This window comes from Capricornis sumatraensis, chromosome 1 (genome assembly GCF_032405125.1).
Source record: "Capricornis sumatraensis isolate serow.1 chromosome 1, serow.2, whole genome shotgun sequence".
NCBI lineage: Eukaryota > Metazoa > Chordata > Mammalia > Artiodactyla > Bovidae > Capricornis > Capricornis sumatraensis.
Genome location: NC_091069.1, coordinates 4,017,208 through 4,033,271, shown reverse-complemented (window position 1 = coordinate 4,033,271; position 16,064 = coordinate 4,017,208). Strand labels below are relative to the sequence as shown.

Genomic DNA, 16,064 nt, shown 5'->3' with positions numbered 1-16,064 from the left:
TATTTCTGTTTTCTAAAATGAATTTAGGTTTAACAACAGGATAATATCAAGTTTATATGCCTAAGTAGCCATAGTCCATTTCAGTTGCTCAGTCATGTCTGACTCATTGCGACCCCATAGACTGCAGCATGCCAGGCTTCCCTGTCCATCACCCACACCCTGAGCTTGCTCAAACTCATGTCCATTGAGCTGGTGATGCCATCCAACCATCTCATCCTCTGTCATCCCCTTCTCCTCCTGCCTTCCATTTTTCCCAGCATCAAGGTCTTTTCCAATTCTTCACATTAAATGGCCAAAGTATTGAATCTCAGCTTCAGCATCAGTCCTTCCAATGAATATTCAGGACTGATTTTCTTTAGGATTGACTAGTTTAATCATCCTGAAGTCCAAGGGACTCTCAAGAGTCTCCTCCAGCACCACAGTTCAAAAGCATCAATTCTTCAGTGCTCAGCTTTCTTTATGGTCCAACTCTCACAACCATACATGACTGGAAAAATCATAGCTTTAACTAGATGGACCTTTGCTGGTAAAGTAATGTCTCTGCTTTTCAATATGCTATGTAGGTTTGTCATAGCTTTTCTTCCAAAGAGAAAGGGTCTTTTAATTTCATGGCTGCAGTCACTATTTGCAGTGATTTTGGAGCCCAAGAAAATAAAGTCTGTCACTGTTTCCAATGTTTCCCCACCTATTTGCCATGAAGTGATGGGAATCAGTGAACTAAAATGGATCGGAATGGGCGAATTTAATTCAAATGACCATTGTATCTACTACTGCGGGCAAGAATCCCTTAGAAGAAATGGGGTAACCATCATAGTCAACAAGAGAGTCCAAAATGCAGTATTTGGATGCAGTTTCAAAAAAGACAAAATGATCTCTGTTCGTTTCCAAGGTAAACTACTCAACATCACAGTAATTCAAGTCTATGTCCCAACCACTAATGCCAAAGCTGAAGTTGGACAGTGCTATGAAGACCTACAAGACTTTCTAGAACTAACACCAAAAAAAGATTTCCTTTTCATGATAGGGGACTGGAACGCAAAAGCAGGAAGTCAAGAGATACCTGGAGTAACAGGCACGTTTGGCATTGGAGTACAAAATGAAGCAGGGCAAAGGCGAACAGAGTTTTGACAAGAGAACAAACTGGTCACAGCAAACACCCTCTTCCAACAATACGAGAGACAACTCTATACATGGACGTCACCAGGTGGCCAATACCAAAATCAGATTGATTATACTCTTTGCAGGCAAAGATGAAGCTCTGTACAGTGCACAAAAACAAGACTGGGAGCTGACTGTGGCTCAGATCATGAACTCCTTACTGCAAAATTCAGACTTCAATGGAAGAAAGTGAGGAAAACCACTAGACCATTCAGGTATGACCTAAATCAAATCCCTTACGATTATACAGTGGAAATGACAGATTCAAGAGATTAGATCTGATAGAGTGCCTGAAGAATTATGGACGGAGGTTCGTAACACTGTACAGGAGGCAGTGATGAGAATGAACTCCAAGAAGAAGAAATGCAAAAAAGGCAAAATGGTTGTCTGAGGAGGCCTTACAAATAGCTATGAAGAGAAGTGAAAGGCAAAGGAGAAAAGGAAAGATATACCCATTTGAATGCAGAGTTCCAAAGAATAACAAGGAGGGATAAGAAAGCCTTCCTCAGCGATCAATGCAAAGAAATAGAGGAAAACAATAGAATGGGAAAGACTAGAGATCTCTTCAAGAAAACCAGAGATACCAAGGGAACATTTCATGCAAAGATGGGCACAATAAAGGACAGAAACAGTATGGACCTAACAGAAGCAGAAGATATTAAGACAAGGTGGCAAGAATACACAGAAGAACTATACAGAAAAGATCTTAATAACCCCAATAACCACGATGGTGTCATCACTCACTTAGAACCAGATATCCTGGAGTGTGAAGTCAAGTGGGCCTTAGGAAGCATCAATACAAACGAAGCTAGTGGAGGTGACGGAACTCCAGCTGAGCTATTTCAAATCCTAAAAAACGATGCTGTGAAAGTGCTGCACTCAATATGCCAGCAAATTTGGAAAACTCAGCAGTGGCCACAGGACTGGAAAAGGTCAGTTTTCCTTCCAATCCCAAAGAAAGGGAATGCCAAAGAATGATGGAACTACCACACAATTGCACACATCTCACATGTTAGTACGGAGAAGGCAATGGCACCCAGCTCCAGTACTCTTGCCTGGAGAATCCCATGGATGGAGGAGCCTGCTAGGTTGCAGTCTATGGGGTCGCTAAGAGTTGGACACAACTGAGCAACTTCACTTTCACTTTCATGCATTGGAGAAGGAAATGGCAACCCACTCCAGTGTTCTTGCCTGGAAAATCCCAGGGACAGGGGAGCCTGGTGGGCTGCCGTCTATCGGGTCGCATAGAGTCAGCCATGACTGAAGCAACTTAGCAGCACCAGCACACATTAGTAATGCTCAAAATTCTCCAAGCCAAGCTTCAACAGTACCTGAACCGAGAACTCCCAGATGTTCAAGCTGGATTTAGAAAAGGCAGAGGAACCAAAGATCAAATTGCCAATATCCACTGGATCATTAAAAAAAGCAACAGGAGCAGCAGTGACAAAAATAATTCATGCCTATTGTTAACAACTCAGATCATATGAAAGGGAATAACACACAAGTGACAGCTTTCCTCACCACTGGCCTCACAAGCCACTGCAGAGACAAACACTCTTGGCTTTGGTTCATGTCCTTTCAAAACTTTTCATCCTGGCAGCAGCGCCCACACACAGCCCCCACATCCACACAGCCACAGTTTGTGCACACGCGTGTCTTTTCCACTCAACACGGTGTGGTGGAAGGGTCTCCCTTCTTCCTGCTGTCATGACACCTTCCACGATAGCACCGACGACCTGCTTCCTTCTCTGTACCAAGCTCCTCGCTCTCCTCACGGCTCTACTGTTAATTCAGTCATCCACCTACTGAAGGATACTTTGGCTTTTCCAAGTTTTTGTTACATTTCATTCAAGTGAATGAAATATGGATTCTTATAAGTGGACCAAATGGCATGTGCTTTTAATTAATGACAGATATTCCAAAAGGGGTAAACTCCCATGTATTCATTCTCCTGCTAACAACACCCATTTATATGACCAATATTTGATTTCTGCCAATCTGGTAAGCGAAAAAAGGGTACTGTTTAAACTTGTATTTCTATGATTAAAAAGAAGTTCTAGGTGGCTCAGTGGTAAAGAGTCTGCCTGCCAACGCAGGAGGCACAGGAGATGCAGGTTCAATCCCTGGGCCAGGAAGATCCCCTGGAGAAGGAAATGATAACCCACTCCAGTATTCCTGTCTAGAAAAATTCCATGGACAGAAAAGCCTGGTGGGCTACAGTCCAGGGGTTGCAGAGTCAGACACAACTGAGCATGCACGCAAGCATGTTTCATATTAAAAATGGCATATGATTGACAGATGACATGATGTATCTGGGATTTGTTTTAAAATACCTATGCGGGGGGAAGTCAGGGAGGTTCACTGAAACAGTAGAGGCTGGGCAAGCAAAGTTCCTTATGGGATTCTTACTTCTATGTTTGTGAGTTTATGTGAAGGGATTCCCAGGTGGCTCTATGGTAAAAATCTGCCTTCCAATGCAGGAGACGCGAGTTCGATCCCTGGGTCAGGAAGATCCCCTGGAGTAGCAAATGGCAACCCACTCCAGTATTCTTGCCTGGGAAACTCCATGGACAGAGGAGTTCTGGCAGGCTACAGTCCATGGGGTTACAAAGAGCTGGATACAACTAAGCGACTGAGCACGTGCACAGCCTGTGAATAAATAGTTCCGTAACCAAAAGCTTAACACACCTACAGAATGAATCAGCCATGTATGCTTTCTCCTGGTGGTTTTAAAGACTCTCTTTAGAAGATGAAGCGGCTAACCAGGGTAGGGTCTGGCTTACCAGAACTGAGATTCTCTTTGAAGACGGCTGTTCCGTCGCCACGCACACTCAGCAGCGGGGAGTCCAGCATGGAGAGGAGCTCCCCAACATTGGCTTGCTGGGCCATTGTCTGACACAAATGTGCTCTGCTGCTTCAGGACGCGCATTAAAGACTTTGAAGGTTCTTCATTGGTGCCACGACCAGACTAAAAAACAGAAGAGAAATGTTGTGATAATTTTTTTTCCCCCCCACAAAAACCTACTTGCCAGACGATCTGAGCATGTTTTCAAAGTAGTGTTTGTCCACAACACTGTTGATAAAAAGAAGCTAAGGTGTGTAAATAACGGTGTTCTTGACAAATTTATGAAGAGGAGTTCTAGGCAATGCAACAGAGAGAAACCTATTTAAAAAAAAAAAACAAAAACCAGTTGGAATCATCCCAGCAACTTAGTGACAGGACTAAATTGAAGTTTTATTAGTTTTATTAATTACTGCTGATTCTACCTTGGGTTTAGGCTTCAAATCACTGGTCCAAAGAGTAGATGAACCATTTTCAGAAGAACTGAAAGAATGCTATCTTCTTGATAACCCCATCAGTGTCTGGAAGACAGTATGGCCGGTTAGGTCACAAGTGTATGAGTTCGAAACCTGATTTCAACCCGGGATGGTTCCTCTGTTTTCAGTTTATGCCCCTCATTCCAGACACCGATCCCACACTCCAATGCTGCTGGTTACAGCGAAGTGGGTATGAATGAACAGGGGCATCAGGGCAAAACCTGCACCTTCAAATACTCAGTCCTTCATAGCAGTGGAGCAGTCACTTTATATAAAAAAGCAGCTCACTCTCCACGAGTCACTAGACACACTTAAAACCATTCATTTCTCCCCACTATGGTTTTTAAACCTGTATTTGTAAAAACAGCTACAATTTCTCAGACAGACACTGCAAACCCTTCACAAATATCATCAAATATACTCCATATATAACTACAGTATGATTGGTTCTTTTATCCCCCGTTTTACAGGGAGAGGAACAGAGATCAAGCTATTTGCTTAGTGTCACAAAGCTGCTGCTGCTGCTGCGTCACTTCAGTCGTGTCCGACTCTGTGTGACCCCATAGACAGCAGCCCACCAGGCTCCCCGGGTCCCTGGGATTCTCCAGGCAAGAACACTGGAGTGGGTTGCTATTTCCTTCTCCAATGCATGAAAGTAAAAAGTGAAAGTGAAGACACTCAGTCGTATCCAACTCTTAGTGACCCCATAGACTGCAGCCTACCAAGCTCCTCCGTCCATGGCATTTTCCAGGCAAGAGTACTGGAGTGGGTTGTCATTGCCTTCTCCACAAAGCTATCAGGAGGCAAAACCGGGGAGAACTGAAATTTGACCCCAAATGTACTTCACTCAAAGCCCTAAGTCCATAAACATGACATTAAACTAACTCGTGGTTGTGATCATCACAGTGACTGTGAGGCAGGCAGATATTATCTTTATTTTACAAATCAGAGTATGGATATTCAAAAAGGATCAACAATTCTGCCAAGGTCCCACAGTAAAGCAGAACTTAGATGGCTCAGCTCTCAGACCAACAACTGTATATGTCACTTGCAGCCACATTAAAATATACTCTTAATTTGTATTTGCTGGTCTTTGAGTAAGTTAGAGTAACGTTCTGGAACTGGCGGTCCAGTGACTGAGACTCTGTGCTCCTAGTGCAGGGGGCCCAGATTTAATCACTGGTCAGGGAACCAGACACCACATGCCACAACTAAAGATCCTGCATGCTGCAACTAAGACCCAGTGCGGCCAATTAAATATTAATACATAAATAAAGATACATACTTAAAAAAGGAACAGTTCTCAGGCTTCAGTATGTATTAAAATCACCTGAGATCTAACTTTCTGGGCCCATTTTGGAACTGAATTGTGGACTCAGGAATCTTCATTTTAATAAGCACTCCAGAATAATTCTTTTAAGGGTAAATAAGCGCCATTTGAGAAACACCACACAAAGGAAAAACTGCTAATGAAGAGTTAAGCTCCTCCTTCTAGAATGCCAAATTTGAAGTAGCAATGACCCCCTGAAACTGGTGAGTATTAACTTATTATTATCTGTGCTCTTGTTTAATTACAACCTGGTGATATTCAGTGATTTTTCTTTTGGTGAATCGGAAATTCATTAGCCAGAAAGATCAATTAAAACATATAAATGGATTTTTGACAGCAAATCTCGATACAGAAAACACGCTGTATAATAAAAATATAATACAAATTTATATTTACATAAGTATAAATCCAACAGGTAATTCATAAAGGAAGTCATTTCAAAGGACTCAGAAATGTGAGACCATAATCAGTAAGGTTTCACTGTAAAAGGTGAAAGCTGAAAATAGAAACAAATTTCACCTTATTGTAAGTTGGATTATATTAAACTCACAAGCGAAGACAATACCAACCTGTTTATTGTTCATCGAAAGGATTAAATGAGATAACCTATATCACACAGTTAAGCACAGTGCCTGGCACAAACACTCACTCACTGAGTGGTACTCACATATCACCATTACGAATACTGGTGAAAATCTTTGGGCCACCACTTTCAAAATGACTTTAACAGCACATTCATCTAGCTGATCCTCACATTCATTTCTACTTCGGGTAACTCACAAATGATTCTTAGAGGTGTTTTGCCCCTAAGTTCGGTTTTGTGCCAGTAAAGCGGGTACTTGCCTTGTCTCAGGCTAGTGAGGCTCCTGAGTCTGTCTTCCGTGCGCTCAGAAGACAGTCGTGTCGGAGCTGCTCCTGCAAATGCAGGCTGCCCGGAGCAGAGCAACTAGACAAAGATGGCGCCCATCCAGTCAACTTGGCGGTACTCAGGGCTGACCGACACGGACCACCTCACTTTTTTTCAGGCTGTAATTTAGGTATAAACTCTGGTTTCTGGAGGCTACTCTTTTCAAGTGCTTTACAGAAAGCAAAAATAATGTTTTAGTCTAAAATATACTTGTACATTTTTTTGGCAACCACCTTTTGTTGCTTGTCTCCTCAGTTCTAAAATTCTACCTTTCAATCATATTTTTCTTTCCCCAGGAAAAATATAAATCATGGGTTTTTTGTGGGATTTTTCATTTAAGTGCCTCAAGTTCAAGGATTTTTGACATTCTAAAAAGCCCTCTCGGGAGTTCAATCATAAGCCTTTGGAATTAGTTCCAAGACCGGAATCTCTCTCTTTTTTAAACTTATTCAAATACTTGGTTAAGTGCAGGGTGCTAAGTAGGGAAGAAAGACTTGGCGTGTGCCATGAAGAACTAGACATATATGAGCAGGAAATGGACAAGGTTCAGTGAGTACACAAGGGAGGGAAGGGACCAGCTCCAGCTGGATGTGGTGGGAGTGGGTGAGTTGCACATGTTAAACACACTTTACAGCCTAGAGGAGACAAGGGAAAAGTCACTGAGAGGTTAGCACCACAGCTCATCAGGCATCAGCTTTCGCCGTGAAAGTCTTGCTTCCATTTTGGAAGTAACTAAGCATAGCAAACAGGAGATGGGAAAAGCCGAGAGTTCAGTATCCGAGTTCATACAGTTCTGTATCCTACCCACCAGAGCAACATTTTGTTTAGTTTAAGACTACCATTGGGGGCCACACGGCACAGTACAGTGCCATCAATGATGCTGTTTATATTAGGGAGTCATGACTTTCAACACCCACTCCCTACCCCAAAACCTGTCCCTCTGCCAGTCTCCTGGACCTCAGTAATAGGCACAACCATCAGTGTACAGCCGACACCTAGGTGACATCCTTGACTCTTCCGCCACTCTAATGCTCACATCTAATCCTCCAGCAAGCCCACCGACTACCCCTTCCGTTTCATCCCAGTCCAAGCCCCCATCGTGTCCCCTTGAAAGAACGAGGGTCCAGCAGTCTCCAACACTCCTCTCCCCTACACCACCACCAAGGCACTCTGAAACAGGGAAATCAGACCCCACTGCTCCCATGTGAAATCATCCAGCGGCTCCCCACGGAGCTCACAAGAGTCGGCTCTGCTGTGGCTGCCAGGCGCACCTGGCGGGGCGGCCTGCTTCGCCGCACCCTGCCGTCCTGCTCTCGTCTCGGGTTCCGAAGGCTCAGGGACACAGCGCCCTGCGCAGGCCGCTGCACTTGCTGTTGCCTCTGTCCTTGGGGGGCTTTTCTCCCAGATCCTCGTGTTGCTATTGGTTTCAAGTCTCTGCTCAAAATGTCACCATCTTGGAGAGGCCTCCCCGACCGCCTAATCTAAAGCAACACCGGGCTTCCACGCCACTACTTCCGAATAAACCGAACTTAACCTCTACACTGGTAGCCAGATTTGACCGAACAGAACACTCAGCATGGTCTCAACAAGCATGGAAAACAGGATTTACCGAAGTTCGGTTTTAGTTTCTATTTTTGGCCCAAATCTGGCTGTGGCCTTGGTCTGTAGGACTGAAAGTTGAACGGTCCATCGGCCACTTTAGCAGCATTTAGCAGCATTTCTGGGACTGTGTACATGTGACCAGCAAGGATATGTTAATGTTACCATCATATGTAATCCACACAATGTCTGTAATGTGGACAGGCATGCATTTAGGATTACTGTTAATATCGGAACAAAGAGAAAACATTCTAGATGCAACATCTAGGCTTTGTGTTTTATAAGTTGAAATTCCATCAATACGATATTTATTCATTTATTATTATTAAAAATAAAAGCCTCGGTTAATGTGATTTTTATGTCCGAAAACAATTAAGGACTTTCAAACAGTTAAATGTATTAATGAGTATCAAGAAGGTAGGTTCACTAGATAGCTTTACAAATAACATTAATTATTCTTTGAGCCAAATGTCTATAAAACTTTTAACAATACTTGGCTACACAAAAGAAATTAAAGTATATTTTAATTCTAACCTTTACATAATTGTTTTACATTTATTATAAAAATAATCATTTAATAACTTCATTTAATTTGTAATCCTAATTTGTAGTCTTTCAAGAAAAAGTCAGAATTGGGAACACCACATGTCTTGTGAAGGTGAATTAAAAATAAAATGCCAGCTTGTTATCTAAATTTTAAAACATAAAAAAAAAACCAAACCACAGTCAACAATATCCACGATAAATCATCTTCAAGTCAAACATAAAGAATATGAAAAAAACAATGTTAAGAAAAAAATGAAATACTCAAACACATTTTATACTCACTAATCAAAAATTTCAAAACAGATATTATAAAACCGTTATAGACAATTTCTTGTAGTTTTTGTCTTGTATTTTGTGTCTGTGGGGGCTAAAAATTTAAACAAAAAGCTTTTCAAGATGACTGACGTAGGTTGTCAATAACTGTTAAGGTGGCTTTAAGATGAAGGATCCTTGAGGCTTGACCAAGCTATGAATCCCAGGTACAGGTTCCTTCTAAAACATAATTTACCAGAAACTCTCCTGAATTCCATTCTGCTTTGTCCACAAAGGTTAGTGATGGGGCTAAAAGTGGCAGCTGAAGGGAAACATTTTTCTAGTATCACACACCTGCTAACACGGGGGCAGTCCAGCAGCTGACGGTGCTGACCAAGTACTTTTCCTACGTTAAAATTTCAAATTTTAACAATATGACTACTGTAATATAAAACAAGTGCAATACTGAAAAATATTTAATACAATCTGAGATTTCTGATGTGTGACATTCAGCTTGGGCCTCGAGGATATGAACAGGACCATCTGACACTGGGTTCAAACACATATTCAGTGGCCAACCAACAACGGACAGGGTGACGTACCCATAAAACACTTGAAAATGAGACTTGCTTGGACCACCAGCCCAAGGTTAAGAATCCACCTGCCAGTGCAGGGGACCCAGGTTTGACCCATGGTCTAGAAGATTCCACATGCCGCAGGGCAACTGAACCCATGAGCCACAACTACTAAGCCCATGCCCTCTAGAGTCTATGCTCCCCAACAAGAGAAGCCGCCACAATGAGACGTCCTCACTCACCACAACTAGAGAAAGCCTGTCTAGCAATGAAGACTCAGTACAGCCAAAAATAAATAAATAAATAAAAATTTAAAAAAAAAATTTTTTTTTAATGAGAAGTCAAACTCAAGGAAGTCTTCCGTACTCGTGAGGGAGCAATGCTTCTTCCACCTTCTTGTGAGTCTACAATCTGTATTAAGACCCTGTTTGTGAACAGACAGCAAGCTTTAAGGCAAAAATCCTCACCTTATTTCGTAACTCTTATGAGGCAAGATGAGGCAGACAGTGACAATACAGCAAAGGGCAACCAGGGAGGCACCAGCCGAGTCCCATCAGTGCACAAAGACGGCGGACAGAACGCCTTCCCATCTTCCTTATGCCCTTCCTGCAGACAGAAAGCTGCTGCACTGCGCACTCCTGCCTCCAAACTCAACATCCTGCTCAGGGACCACTCAGGCCACACTCCTAGCCACAGACATGCTAGATCCCTGTATTTAGGAAGGATATATTCTAGGACTCTAGGAATCCTCCAGCTCTTAAAAAGCACAGTAGCATACATCTCATCCCCAGAAAACTGATTAAGACAAGTAGTAGATAAAGCCATGTTAAGATGTAAATGCTAACTCATTAGCTCAGGGGTCCTCAGCCTAGTTCGTACACTAGAATAACCTGGAGAGGCTATGAAATCCTGAAGCCCAGGCCTCACTCCAGAGCAGGTTAAGGGGCAGGGTCCAGACAGGACATCTGGTTTGTTTTTACAGACCCATGTGGGTTTTTAAGGCACAGCCAAGGTTGAGAACCTCTGTGCTAGTTAAATGGCTTGCTCAAAACACTCAGGATTCAATTTTATTTAGTAGTTAAAACCAACTTTTGCTGTTAGACAGAACTGATTTGAGTTGCAGGTAAAGCAAGTACTCCAGCTATACAACCTTAGGAAAATTACATAACATTTCAGAGCCCAATTCCTTATCTGCAAAATGAAGACATACCAAAAGTATGGCTGTGAAGAGGAAAACAAATAACCATAGGATGCACTTAACACCATGCCTGGCACTGAATAAGCCGTTAATAAATTACCGATAATTTGACTAATTACTTCACGGCACAGAAGGTCCAGTTACTGGCAAATAGCTAAAATCATCAACGTTACATCCTGAATGCAAAGAAACCTCTTTGCACCAGTGCAACCACAGACAAGATAAATGATTCTCCCCTCCCGTCCCCACGGCCGCTGCACTGAGTTTACACCTTACCTGTTCTGGGGACAATTGGTACTTTAGTTTTCTGTGCTGTCAACCTGGTGTCTTTCATGGTCACTGGAGAGAAAAAACACATATCTGTAAATCACCATCTCACACTGCAGTGAGATCCCAGACGCCATCAGAGGGGTGTTGGGGTTCACTGGCTTCCTGCTCCACCCCATCCCTGACAGGTGGCCATCTGGTTTCCACTGGAATGGTGCACGGGCCTCTCCCCATCTACATTTCCGAACAGCTGGCTCGGGAAAATTCTTTCTACTGCGCTGAACTTGTAAAGTCTGCCTTTTGCTAACTGTCTTTATTAGAGCCATAAATGAGTGGGCAGTAAATGCGTGGGCAGGACAGGCTCTAGAATTAGAGCTCGGAGTAGAAAAACCCAGGCCCCGCCACTGAGCAGCCATGCAACTCTGGTTGGGTGACTGCACGTCTCTAACGTCTAACCTTAAATCCTGTCATCTGTACGGAGAGAAGAGCCGCGGCGCCTGCCTCCTAAGGCTGCGTGGGGCAGAGTAACTACCCGATGTGCCCCACGAGTAAGAACAGCGCCAGTCATGAAGCACATCCTGGTCCCCCATAAGCCCCCCGTCCCTGCCCCACTAGTCTCACCTTCCCTTAGCTGACCTATGTGCTCCCCACTTCAGGACCAGGTACGAGCTGTCCCTGTGCCCCCGAGACCCGACCTCTGCCCGCTCCCGAGCTCAGTCTTCACCCTCAAATTCCCTGCTTGAACAGGCACTTCCTCAGAGAAGCCTTCACTTTCCTCCACTCACGCCCAGCCCAGGCGAGGCCCAGCATGTGCTCCCTGTAGCCTGTGTTTCTCGGTGTCACTGACCACGACCCAATTAAATAAGTGCAATGAGTTACTGAGCGTGTCCCCATCAACAGCACAGGAGTCCAGCAAGGAAAGACGGGGCTTCTTCAGCGCTGTATCTCCTGCAGCTGCCACAGAGTCTGGGACTTGTTGACAGAATGACTAGGAGTCAGAACATTTCTTAAATAAATGTACAAAGCTGAACTCGGCCTTCAAAACAGCACCACCTTAACCTAATCCCTCTGCATGACAAACATATTTGAGAACAGCTAGCATTTTTCTGTTTTCTTCTCCTGCTCCCCTTTCTAAATTATATTAAATATCCATGTTTAACATGAATATATATACATTCCAGTTTGCTTTTTAAAATGTGGATCCTTCAAACTACATTTAGGTGCAGCCTGATTAGACTGTGAGCTCCATGGGGACTGGGACCACCTGTTGGGTCCACTGGTAGACACCCAGGGCCTATTTAGCGTCCAGTACCCAATAGGCAAATATACTCTGTGTGGGTCAACAAAAAGTTCACCAGCTTCTTTGGTAGCCATTCCAGGATGGGACGTAGACATGGCAGCTGAACCTCATATACAACATAGGCCTAGTTACAGTCAACATGGAAGAGCCTAGAAGCAAGCCCTTCAATATATGATCCTGGCCAAAGCTGAACTAGTGTGTCGGGCAGCTCTCTCACAGTTAAAACTTCATGCTCAGATGATGGGGTAATTATCTTTTCTTGTGGAACACATTCTAGGCATTTAATACCAGCAGTCCTCAGCAGCATACTCCAAGTGTGTGTGCAGAGCTGGGCAGAGGCTGGCTTTCCGAGGAGGCCAAGCAAACCATTCAGACAGGGAATGCTTGCCCAGCCAGTCACTCCACCAGAAGGGCTGCAGGTAAAACCGTGGAGCCTCTAATCTTGAGAATGTTAGAATCAGCTGTGAGTCCAGTGAGTCATGCAGACTCCTCTTGCAATTAATCGCAGTTGGATGCTTTACCTGAAAAGGAACCTCTAAGGCAAGGGTAAAATTAGGATGTAATACCAGATGCGCTCTCGTAGCCTGTCCAGCCAGGATCACCGTCACAGATAAAGAAATTGGCATAGAAAGTCAGAACGGTTTTTGTCCAATGCTCGACAATAACACTTAACGTCTTTACCACCATGCTAAAAGATGGTAATGGTAATAAGTGTTGGCGAGTCAAGGGCTACCTGCCATTATTTATATTTGAAGTGTTTACTTGTTCACTTATATTTAAATCCTGCCCCATGGAGGTACTACTAGGGAAAATCATGTGACCTGTGAACTTCCTGCTTAGAAGTGAGGAATGGAGAAGACCCTCCTCAAAAATGTGTCCCCCTGAGGGGTTCGGATGGAAACACCTGTCAGGGCGTACAGGGTGAATGCAATGTTCTTACCTTCAGAAGCCAAATTAAAAAGGAAACATGCCCTCAGACCTAGACCCTTCCTCTTTGATGTCTGACCCCAAAGTGGTATTCTCACCTGGAAGCAACACGGTGATTGCCCTTCTACAAGGGCAATTAAGAAGTCTCTCTGAATAAAAATAAAGGGTGGGTTCCAGGAAGATGAGAGCTCTGTGCTTCAGTGTTTTGAGATTAAGCAGAAGGAGCACAGGCCAATTTGTTTTCACATTTCACCTTCATTTCATTCTTTAGGTGTTTCCAGAGGGATGGCCTCTATACACGGGGCCACACACGGACTCCAGCTAGCCCAGTCATGTGGAGGTGTCACCAGCAGGGTGACTGTTGCATGCATCTCTGCCCCAGCATATCTGCATTACAAGCTGAGAGCGCTAAGAGCTGTGTGCACCTTCATGAAACACTCGTGGCAGGCACCCAAATGCCTTCAGAAAGCATTTTATCTGAAAATATCAGCTGAATATTCGGACTTTTGGAAAATCAAGTGTTGTGTGTGGCCTTCTCACCCCTGGGACTCTTCAGAACCACAAACCCCACATAAAATATGTAACTATGTATCACATCGCCTAAGATAATCTTGTACAACTTGTCTATGATGTAAAAACAACTACAGGTATAATAAAGGTAGGCAGTCGTCTTTTCACTGTAACGTTTTCTATACTGAGGTTTTTATCTAAGAAAGTTCAAAGACAATTCAGACACAGGCTGAGGCAGAGATGGACTATGTCATTATCAAGCACAGCACAAAGAGAAGAGCAACATTACACTGATAACAGACAGTAATAAAATGGCAATAATATACTTTACACAGTCAGGCCTGGCTCTGGCTCCGTACCGCTCAGGTGATTTCTTACAGGAATATTCTACCAAGTGAATAAAGTTGTCTTCAGCACAAATGCATCTAAAAAAGGTAAGATATGAGCTCCAATTCCTCTTCCTACTTCTGCAGAGAAGGAAATATCACTCAAGTGTGTGAAAGTGAAACAGCTGAGAGCAAAACCTGGCAACATGTATAGTCATGTGTGATTTAAATGGTCTCAGCAGTGTGGACCCTCTCAAGGTTGTATAAACAGAGGAGGAGCTCCAGGTTCTCCATTCAGAATGTTAGCCATCAGGGACCCGAAAGGACAATCTGCTGGAGCGTATAACCTATTTCATAGGTGGATCCTCTAGCATCTTGTCTGCAGGGAGAGACACTGATTTTGGTTAGGTGTACGTTTTCTATAATATAAGGCACTTCCCTGGTGGCTCAGGGGTAAAGAATCTGCCTACAATGTAGGAGAAGCAGGTTCAATTCCTGAGTCAGGAAGATCCCCTGGAGAAGGAAATGGCAACCCACTCCAGTATTCTTGCCTGGAGAATCCCATGGACAGAAGGAGCCCGGCAGGCTACAGTCCATGGGGTTCCAAACAGTCGGTCTTGAGTCAGTGACTAAAACAACAGCAACCACCACCTCATCTATAAACTATGTTTCTTATGTTTTAACTTTCTATTAGCATGAACAAAATTATTTACCAAGAAAATAAACCAAGTGTCATGTTTCAAAATACACAGCTTCTCTTAAAATAAATCTGAGCAAACTGTAAGTTTTCTTTAGGTTTCAAGTTCAAGGACTAAAATAGAAAACTCCTAGGAAATAAAGGCACAAGCTTTGATAGTCTAGGACTAACACCTGTGGGTCTCAAAGGTGGTCCTCACACCAGCAACACCCATCACTTAGCGCTTTAAGCCTGGTCTGAGACTTCTGAATCTGGAAGTGGGGTCTTCCAGGTGATTCTGAACCACTAGTCTAGGAAGGAGGGGGAAGGCAAGAAATATTAAATATATATATATATATACACACACACTTTTGAGGTTCAAAAGGAAAAAAAAGATAGTGGATAAACCTTGGGAAAAAGCCCAACGGAATTCTGCCAGGTGATAAAGGTACACAGGGACTGAATCCTAAGCCTGACAAGAATTTAGCAAGTTACACACCTGAGTTCTCCACTTATAACTTCTTTTAATGTGACACCTAAGGTTGATTTCCCAGTGAACTGTAAAGAACCTTTCAATATAAAAGTTTTAACAAAATAATTTATAGTACAAGCAGTACATAGTCCATCTTTAAAAGACTTAGGCCTTTCCTATCTGTGGGTTGCTTTTGTTTCTGAAAGCCCGAGTCCATTTTTAAGAGCAGTAAACTATTTGGAATGATCAACCAGCCTTCAGGCTGGGTCTGTAAGTTCCTATTCAAACTTTCTTATCTGTGTGAATTTTGTTGGAGCTGATGGGACAGAAAAGGGTATTTGGTCCACAGCTTCCCACAAACTCTCAGAGGGGAACTGAGGCCCCCAAAATCTTAAGAACCACTGACCTTTCAACTAGTTTATGAGCTCAGCAGTTCAGACCATTTATCAAGTGAAAGATTAAATGTGTGGGTTCTGGAGTCAACCAACAGGGTTCAAATCCTAGCTCAACTCACTGAATAAGTTACTGAAACCTCCCATTTCTCATCTCCCTCTCATGTCCCTGAAAGGTTTCGAGAAGAGTTAACAGGATCACAAATGTCAAAAACTTTAGCACACTGTTTGGCATTGTGCCAATAAATAAAAACTTTATTATAACAATATTACTACTACACAAAATGTACTGCTAGGTACATAAGGCTTAG

At 43.3% G+C, this 16,064-nt stretch overlaps 1 protein-coding gene across 1 annotated transcript in view; it reads right to left on the bottom strand.

Moving 5' to 3' along the window:
• TSC1 (TSC complex subunit 1) overlaps positions 1-16,064 on the bottom strand; it is a 48,119-nt gene that overhangs the window by 28,242 nt on the left and 3,813 nt on the right. The window contains exons 2-3 of the mRNA XM_068965764.1: positions 11,160-11,222; positions 3,942-4,126 (exon numbers count right to left, since the gene is read on the bottom strand). Of these exons, the coding sequence (XP_068821865.1) occupies positions 3,942-4,047 (106 nt within the window). The 5' untranslated portion in view covers positions 4,048-4,126; positions 11,160-11,222. The remainder of the gene's footprint in view (positions 1-3,941; positions 4,127-11,159; positions 11,223-16,064) is intronic.